The sequence below is a fragment of the Egretta garzetta genome, unplaced genomic scaffold (assembly GCF_000687185.1).
Source record: "Egretta garzetta isolate BGI_Z169 unplaced genomic scaffold, ASM68718v1 scaffold419, whole genome shotgun sequence".
NCBI lineage: Eukaryota > Metazoa > Chordata > Aves > Pelecaniformes > Ardeidae > Egretta > Egretta garzetta.
In genome coordinates, this window is record NW_009260777.1 from 215,395 (window position 1) to 225,465 (window position 10,071).

General features: G+C 41.8%; 1 protein-coding gene across 1 annotated transcript in view; it reads left to right on the top strand.

The window, feature by feature from the left end:
* PLCB1 (phospholipase C beta 1) overlaps positions 1–7,133 on the top strand; it is a gene marked incomplete at its 5' end in the record, with an annotated part of 159,422 nt that extends 152,289 nt beyond the window's left edge. The window contains one exon of the mRNA XM_009646367.1: positions 6,903–7,133. Within this exon, the coding sequence (XP_009644662.1) occupies positions 6,903–7,133 (231 nt within the window). The remainder of the gene's footprint in view (positions 1–6,902) is intronic.
* Between the last annotated feature and the right edge of the window lie 2,938 nt (positions 7,134–10,071).

Consider the following 10,071-nt stretch of genomic DNA (forward strand, 5'->3'; position numbering starts at 1 on the left):
GCTGAAATTGCGCAGAACAAATGAATGCAATTGAGTTTCTCATCAGCAAAACAAAAAGAAGGGGTACTGGTTTTGTGCAATTAAATATTATACTGCATGTGGGTAGCACCACGGTAATTATGGGTCCAAATTAGTATCACACTTCAAATACCAAAAAAAAAAAAAAAAAAAAAAAAAAAGTCATTATTTTTATATTTGGCTGCCCTCTGCTTCAAGGGGAAATAATGCAACTTACAGATTTTTCACATTTGGATTCAAAACTCAAAAATTATTAAAATATTTTTAAAAACTTGAGAAGAAAGAGTTTGCTGTTGGAAATGTCAGACACTATGGGAGATATCAAACCATTTAGTCCTCAGGGAGCATTTTTACCTGGATTGTTGAGCCAGGATATTTTGAGTATTTTTCATTCATAATTCATTGCATCATTCAGAGCAAAACCGAGTGTGATCAGGAAAACAAAGTATTTATAAATGATGCAAAATAAGAGAGATTTAAAAGGAGGGATAAAAGAAACACAAAACTCAAAAAGTGGCCTTACAGAGAAATTGCAAGTGGAATGGAAAAATCTGAGACTTAAAGTTTGAGTCGTATAAAATTTTTGCAGTGGAAGATCAAAACAAATATGGCCATAATGATGTTTTTGACTCAACAAAATTGCATTTTGGGGGGGGGGGGGGGGGCACAAAAATAAATTACACCATACATAACTTTATCAAAACATTTTTGCCTGAAGATTAATTCTTTAAATGCTTTTTAAGTGGTGAGCCTTCTGTTATTTTTGAGTTGAAAATGTATTTAAAAAAAACATGCGGGCTGGAACAAATCCCAGTCCGTGTGGAAGTGTGTCGGTTTTGCACCAGAGAACGAACTGCCTCTGGCATGGGATCTTACATCAGGAGAACGATGCTATGAGGTCACACCGCTGTGCAGACCAAGCACACGGTATCTCAAGCTGTCTGGGGAAGGAAGAGAGGGGAAAATTGTTTGGAAAGCGCTTTCATTACTAACTTCCGAAACACTGCTTTTAAGGTGCAAGGGGAAGGAGCAGCAGCATTCGCATTAACAGCTTCAAAGGTGTTGCTGTGGCAGGAAGGGAGATGGGTTGGCCATGGTTTCCTCTACAGTTTCCCTTTCCCTTGGGCTGCCAAAGTGAGGGGGAGGAGGTCAGATGGAAGCGGCGCTGCGTGCTGGCCAGCTGTGTATCCGCCTCTTGTCTTAAGGGCATGGAGGCTGGCTGTAGGGGAGGTGCAGTAAGCTTTCCCAAGGTGTTGGTAATGGCATCAGCCCACAGATCCATTCCCGAATTTGCTACGTGTGTGATAGGGCCACGTTTTAGTCCACTGGCTGTTTTTAATGCACACATAAGATCTTCGCTCCTGACACCTGAGGTCCTAGATCCGGATGCCATTTATGTTTGTGCAGGCACCTGCTTCCCATGCCTTGAGCTATTGCAAAGCTTTTCTTAACTTTGCTCTACAGCTGAAACTTCTGGTAGCGCATTATTAGGTTCTTATATCTCATTAGCCTAGCTTGTTTGCTTTTTTGCAGTTATCTTAAAACAATCCTGAAATTAAAAAAAAAAAAAAAAAAAAAAAAGATTCTGCAGCAAGAAAGAGGGATGAGAAGTATTTCAGATAGTGAGAAAGGAGAGGAGTTGAGTATTCAAAGCCTAAACTCGGGGACCAGACAATATGAAACATCGTAAATGTTGAATAATTAAGGATTAAGCTGTTTAACACATTTATTTTCTTTTTTAATTTTCTAATTTTTTTTAACCTAAACACTGTGTGTGAACTTCAGCCCTCCTGGTAACTGGTGTTGGCAACACGTTGCATTTTTCATGTGATCGTTTTATTTTTGTTCTTTGTAGAAACAGAAGTTCATTAGATCACATTGCAAGTATGCAGAAGTCTACAGGGGCTTGATCAGGATAGTCTGAAACCACAAATTCTGCTTTTGTAATTCTTTATTGATCACAGTTACTTTTTATAATGCTATGGTCACTATTTTAACACTATGTTAGGCTATGTAATTTTGGTAGGTTTAATAACAGCTAGGTGTAATTGCTATAAATGGTTTTAATAGTACCAGCCATTTCCTTTCCTGAGTGCGTTTTCCCTTGCTTTTAGCTGAATGACCATATTCATTTTCACCTCCCACATTCCAAGGAAGGGTTGCTGAGGCCTTTCTCTGAATGATGACCCTTTTTGGAAAGCGGTTGTAGCCAAGGATGCCGAAGAGCCCTTTGCATTGCAAGGGAATGTGAGCCAATCAGCTGGGCAGCTGGCTGGCCGCCCGGAGCTCTGCTCCCTAAGGCACAGGCTTAGTCATGTAAAGCCCTGCCCATTTTCCATCCCTAAGACTAGTGGCTGTGTTGGTTGCCATTGAGGTTCGAAGTATACGGTGGTGTTCGTCCGGGGCACAAGGGTGCGCGAGCCCAAGCCTACGGCTGGCTGAAGTCAACAGGGACCCTCAGGCATGGCTTCCCTGTGGAAATCCTTGTGAGATATAGTTAATGGAGACAGGGCGGTCATAATCAAAGCCTCACCATTTCTACTGTTATTTTGAGCAGGACAGCTTGGTGGCCCAGTGGTCCACAGGCTGTTCGAAGCCTGTTCCGGTGTGTGTCTAGTTTGATAACCGATCATATAAATGGTGTGGAGGAGAGCCCTTTCAAACCAGAGGCAGCTGGATGGCACCTCGCAAGCTTTGATCCCTACCTTAGCTTAATTTCTCTCCTTCCATCTGTAATTTGGGGATAACAATACTGATACTTACCTCTTTTGTAAAGCCGATGTGAGTATCAGCTGACGTTTTTAACCAGCACCAAAAATAAAGGGTAGGTAGATAAAAGCACACATTCAGGAGTTAGAGCTTCTGGCCATGCCATCAAGAGCGACTAACGCATTCATCTTGTATCCCCAAGGACCCTGCTGCAAACACGTAACGATGGCTCCAAATTTTAAAGTAGTAACTCATTGCCTGTAAGTAAAATACATGGGAGTGTGATGTACCTGAACAAGAAATGATGTTTCCAACCCCTTGTGGGATACTGAAGTTGCATGGAGATGACATTAGTAAGTGGGTTTGGTTGGGGGTTAAAGAGAGGACAGAGCATCTGTAAGAGGTAGTGAGATAACAGAAGGAAGAAGGTTCTAACGTGTTAATGGGAACAGTGGTCCAGGTAATGATCTGCCTTTCGAATCATCGGTCTCATTTCCCCCTGCCTTGTCTGTCTCCAAAATCCTAAAAGCAAGTATGGGTCACCTTGTTTAGTAGCTAGAGAGCAGAGGAGTGGAGGTGGGTGGGCTTGTGATGGGAAGCCACCCAAGGGGATGGCAAACTGAACTGTAAGGCCACACAGGGCTGGTGACTGGTGGGGTGCTGGTGGTGCAGAGAGGCTTTTACTCGCACACACGCGCACTGACATGGCACTTTATCCTGCCATCAGCAAGCCAAATAAAAGACATACATGACTACTGCTAGTAATGGGAGGGCAGCTTTCCATTAGTGAATGAACTGTGATGTCCCTGTAAAGCCACAGAATATAGTTACCATTGTCTAACAGAAGGATAATGAGGCTTTTAAAAGAAAAACAGCTGGGCTTTTTGAGCCAGCTGGTTTTAAGCAGGCAACTTGTTTCTTTAACCTTGACCCGCAGCTGTTTGTCAGCATTGTGCCCGGGGCTGGTGGTTTAAGGAGAAACATGGCCATTGCACTGTGAGACTGTCATGGATTTGCAAGCCCCAGGCTTGCTGAGGAAGACTTCAGTGAGGAGTCAGGTCTGGCAGTGGGACAGCTGCGTTGCACCCAGGCTCATCCTCTGCGCTTTTTGCTGCAGCTGGGGTCCCGTGTGATAGCTTGGGGGTCAGGGAATGGGCTCTGAGGTGCTTGTCTGAAGCCAAGCAAGGGGAAGGAGTGACAGTGCCTTTGAAATCAAAAAGAAAACTAATTTTTACATGCTGTTGCAGTTTTAATTAACCCTCCTTGTCTACTGTCTGCTCCTTCTCAACTAACTTCAACCTTCTCATGATTAGATATCTTTATAGACTGTCTCTGGAGACACTGAAAAGGGAGAGGTAGCTCCAGATTCATGTCATTTCTATTAAATGCTTGATTTAGGGGGGATTATCCACTGGAGGCACTTTAGGAGGTGAATATTAGACACAATCACTATCTAACAACATGCTTATGGTTGCACTGGGTTCAGATAATGTTCAGTTTCTGAGGGATTTCAAGTATTTCTGTTGCTCTTGAATCTAATTAAGCAAATCAAGGTTCTGAAGGAAGTTGAGAGCCAGGAGACCTGCTCTGCCTTTTGATTTTACATACCTCTTTCTATACCTGAGGTGCCCAAAATTTACATATTCAGTACTTCCATGTACCACAGTGAGGTGGGGAAATGCAGCAGCCCTTCTCTGGCTCAGACACTCCTGTATAAATAAATTAATGTCCTTGTATAAAGCTTTGTCTTCCAGTGCTCTGGAGCCTTTCCCATGATTCCTAGATTTATAAAAAACATTGTATGCAGAGTTGCCTGTCCCTGCAGGAACTTTATCTGGCTTTGTGGGGTGCTCAGACGCTGCTGTGGATCTGCACCCATGGCCTGGAGCCCAACTGCAGATGCTCCTGAACAGGGAACGATGATGGCACTTGGCGTGCAAGGTGCACAGTGTGCTCGGACCCCGCTGGCAGGCACTGCCTCTGCCTTTGCTGCTGTTCCGGATGAACCCCAGGAATATTTTGTCCCACATTTGGTGTAAATCTCCCTCTAACTGTGACGGCATCTTGGATAATTGTCATAAACAAACAGAAGGACTCGTCTTCTCCTCCCTCCCTCTCAATTTTTTAAGCAGTGCGGGTATTTAGGAGTGAACTGTAACCAAAAGTGTGATTGCACCGTGATGGCAGACCTTTTGCCTCCAAAGTGATCTTTGGATTTGCAGTATGACCTGCGCGAGTGCCATGCTGCCGTCACTCTGAAGTAGAGACCAGTGCAGATGTAGCCTCTGGGTGTTTGAGAAGCCCACTGGGCAGCAGGTGTGGAGTCCTGGGGCTGCCGGGCCCCACCGGGGAGCTGGGCAGCGAGGGATCATTAGCATAATTTGTGGGGTTTTCCTGCTAACCACGCTACGGCACCATTCTTCTGGTAATACGGCTACTCTTGGGAATGTTACCAAAACGGAGATGGAAGGAGGATCCCTTCAAAAATTTGTATCTAGACATAAAAGCCAGAAAACAAAGGAAGTTCGGGGGGGGGGGGGAAGCGTACTGCATGCACGAAGGGTGTTATAACATATAACAATAAGGGATTGTCTAACAGTTGATACAAGTATGTATTTTAGAGGCAAGGTGTATTTAATGCAACCATTTGTGCCTCAGACTTGGTGTTTGTCAGCTCTGTGAGACCAAGGTGGGAAACTGAGGCCAGAACAGCAGGAAAATGGCCAGAAACGAGGCAAGAAAGGAGCTTTAGCAGGAGAATCAACGGGAAAAAGCCAGATCTTCGATCTTGAGGAAGAAAAACTACAAAATTTGTCTAATTAAGGAATGTAGAACTAGACCGGGTGAGCTAAGGACGTTGATTTGCACATCAGGAGAAAGGAGAAGAGGCCTCACAAAAATAAAATCAGAGATGCAGGATGAAAACCAGGACAGAAGCATGGGGAATGGGATTGGAAGGGCGCAGAAGGAGGGGTAGTGGTAAAGGCAAATGCTGTGGACAGGTCAAGGATGGCAAGAGCAGTATAGGTCCTAACATTCCAGTGAAGATTTGTATTACCTGTTGAGAGCCATCGCAATGGGGTGAAGGAGACTTGAAACTAGACAGGATCAACTCAAGCATTGAGCTAAAGGATCAGAATTCATAGCACCTTTATGCATCCTGGGAAAAAATATAGCTCAAAATACAATTGCCTAAGAAACTACTGTGAAACTGCTGCAGCTACAGTTAGCAGAACCTGACTCCCTCTTTTTAAGAAGGTGGGTGGATGGATGGTTGGATGGATGGATGGACGGACGGACGGAGCGGGTTTGGCTTTGGAACTCACCCCTTTTGCTTCCTGCCGTGCTCACATTGGTCATAATGAAAAAATTGGCTTGGTCTTCAGTTGAAACCTTCATGCACATTAATGCTTTTTAAATAATGGATCGTGCAGATCCTAATATGGGCACTAAAAACAAAGGCTGTACAAATAAATACTGGGAAAGGGCCCACAGCTTCCTGAAGACTGATAGCCAGATTTCTTTCTGCATGCCTTTTGCATCCTGTTGATGATCTGACACTTTTTCCCCAGTAATGTCCAAGACACATACTGCATTAATCAGATAATGTAACTTCCCATGGTCTAGCCCTGAGAAATGTAATTTAACTTTTTTTCCCCTCCCTCTTTGACTCCCTTTGGCAACTGACTTTTTCCTAATGGTTTCTCCAACCCAAGAAATCTGGCAAAAGTTATTACATTGTTCTCAGAGCAATGTTTGCAGTGTGATGAATGTGTGATTAGCTACCTGAAGCTTAAGAAAGGCTTTGCTCTTTCGAAGGCTTATCCGTGATCCATACTGCACTTGAATCAGGTCTTGTGAAAGCCAGTGGGAGTATGGACACCAATACAGTTATATCCACTTATATTTTAAGGCTTTGGCTACCTGAGGATGGTACCCAAAACCAGCCTTATGCACAAATGACCGCACGTTCCTTCAGCTTTGCAATGACTGCATGGAAATCAATAGGCGTATTGGATGTGTGGCGCTAACATGAAAAAAGAAAGGAATATATTCTTGAATCATGCAGAAATGCGTTATTAATTCCCCCCCCCTGCCTCGTGTGGTACGTTCCCCGTGCTGTAGCACTGGTCTCGTTAGATACAACTGAAGACAGCTTGTCTCTTTTGTTGTAGTTGCAGGTGGAACTTGATCAGGAATATCAAGACAAATTCAAAAGACTGCCTTTGGAAATTCTGGAGTTCGTACAGGAAGCCATGAAAGGGAAAATCAGTGAAGATGGAGACCACAGTTCTGCCCCCTCTTCCCTGGCATCTGACAGTGGAAAATCAAATCATAAAGCTCTGCAAAGTGAAGAGGAATTGGAAGAAGATAATCCAGAAAAAGTATTTGATACTACTTTTTAACTGCCCAAGAAACAATCAGTGCGCCAGGGCGCACCGCTCCCCAGCTGCCCCCCTCTGCTTTCCCGACGTGAGCTGCCGCTGAAGCGCTTCGGGAGGCAGGAGGAATCTGCATTCAAGTGCACATTTCCCAGAAGGAACATTTTATAAAAAGTATTGTGCAAAGGTCTTCATTCTCATTCTTCATCTTATTATTATTCTAAAGCTCAGTGCAGTTGTAATGGGAAAATTAATATGTTAACCATCCTCGCCTCTTTTTTTCTTTTTCTTTTTTTTTTTGGGGGCCAATTTACAATGGGTAATTTTCTGGCCATGCTCACTGTTAAGAATGTTTAATGAGGACCGGCGTATTGTAGAGAGACAAATGTGTGCAGATTTCCTTTTGAAGTGCCAGTGCAAGGTGCTCCAAACTAGTACAGATCCTAGAGAATATTATAACAGTACTTAATCACGTTTGTTTCCTTCTTTATAACTGCACCTTGACAGCTGTACCATCATTTTACATTTGCACTGAAACCCTTAACCCTTTTTAGCTTTGCAAGCACTGGTGGCTTGCTGTCTTGATATTGTATTTATCACACGGAAAGAAATATATTTGCTGCTGAAAATTCTTGGAACTGTGGGGACAAGAGGAAAACAAAGAGAAGAACTCTGCCTGGAGATTGTCGGTGTCTGTGTGCGTCCGTGTTTGTTACACTGCGTGAGTGCATATATGTTTGTATATATTTATATAGCTATATGTGCACACACATCCGTCTATATACACACGTGGCATGTTTCTATCTGAAGTTGGTGTGGTCTCTTGGCCAAATGAAAAGTTTCAGGGATAACGTGAATAGAGAATCTTTATGAAAGCGAACATCTGGGTTATACTGCTATAAAATAGACATCGAGTCATAAAATTCTTTTTGTGGTGTTAGTGTTGTAAATCAAAGTAGTTTTAGAGTATAAATTTGATATATATTTTGCAGACTCAAACGTATTGATTTTAAGTATCATATTTTAAGCTTACTGAATTTGATAGGATGATAAAATGTTTAGGACTACAGTATTTGAAATTTAACAGAATCTTCCATTATTTTTAAGGCTGAGGTTCAGTTTTACTAAGGCCTGAAATTTAAAAGCAAGATATAAAAACCTGATCCTTGTTATTTAAAAGCATATGTTAATCCGTTTAACTGACTTCTTAAAATAAGAACAATCGAAGTTAACATACTGTATGATATGCATGAGAGAAGTAACAGCACATTTTCAGAAATTTATATCAGACGAGAGAGAGACTTTGTGAAAGTCAGGATATTTGAAAAGGTAAAGAAATGCTTTTCTCTGGGTTCCCATACTAAGAGGAATAGGAACTAGGAAACATTACAGAGGGATTCGTATTTGTACCCAAGCCAACACACGATGCTAAAGGCCTTGCCCTCAGCCGTGCGGTGAGGAGGCGTCCTAGGGCCAATGATAAACCAGCTCAAGAGACGCAGATCTGCAGCGAGAGGCATGATCCTGCAAACTCGCAGAAATTACTTTTCCTGAGCGCCACGGGGCGCAGCACAGCTGTTCTGGGGAATCACGTTCGCATATGTGTTTGCAAGATCGGGGCCTTACTTTGTGTAAAAAAGCAATCGGAGAGAGAAGTCCATTACATAAGGAGGCATTTTAACACATCGTAACAGTTAAGTTACTTTACTTCCATTCCCTCAGGATTTTAGTACTTTAAAGTAACTTATTTTATTTAAATTTAAGCAATAAGATACAAATCAAGCTTAAGTTTTCAGTTAAATAATGGTGTGTGTGTATATATAAGTTCAAATCTTGGAAAACAAGCAGTATTTTGGTGTTTCTTTTTTAAACTTAGAGCAGAAAGAAAGAAAAACTGCACATTGCTTGGAGATCATATTTGGGATTAAACTATTCTGGTTTATGATGATGAAATTAGTGAACATGAAATTCAAAAAGCTGACTTTCATCTTAACGCTAGGAAAGGTGAATCCTCTGTTAATTCTTGTTTTGCACTTTGAAAGCTATCTTAACTCATTGAAAACGTAGTCATGATGTAATGCTGCATTTTATAAAGCAAAAATGACATATTGTGGAAACTATTAAAAGAAGAAACTGATAGCAGTGTTCACAACAAAATTGAAGACTGTCACGTTACAGAAACCGCTGTACAGCGCAGGCTTTTAGGTAAAATCTTAGCTCCTTTGAATTTCAGCGCTACAGTCCCGTGGACTTCAGTGGAGCCAGGACTTCACCACAGTCTTCGAAGAAACTTGGGCAAATACCAATTAACCTTTTTGTTTATATTTAAAAACAAACAAGCGTACCAGTTGGATTAAATACACGATCAGCTGTAGTCATTTTACAGTACGTTTGTATTTGACCATTTCCTCTACTCACATTTTTTTATATCTGTACAGTGCCACTTTCTGCAGGTGTAAGGTAGTGTGTAATCCTGTACATCTTGCATTGTTCAAACGATTTCAGTGAAACAGATATCATTTAATATCGATATTACTTGAACTAGAGTAAGATAATGAAAAAAAAAAGGGTCTTTATGATGTGCAAGTCTTGTGCCTTTTATGTATTTGCCTTGTTCCGTGTTGAATGTGTGGAAATGCTGTATCGTGGACTTCCTGCTGTATAGAATAGAGCTGTCTATATTAAACTAGGTCGTGCACTTCAGATATCTTTACACTACTGAAAATAGCTTGGTTTTGGCAGTATAAACAGAATTTTAAAAATTCTAATGAAGGCCAGACATTTTAGATTTAACATGTTCATAATTATGTTAATTAATGCTCATGTATTAGCTAGACATTCACTGAACGATAACTAAAGGGACATCATTGCTTGCCTTTCTTTGAAATCAGTGTTGCTCTTGTACATTGTATTAATAGTGTCTGTGATTGAGTAGTCCTTGATGATTTGCTTTCGAAGTAGG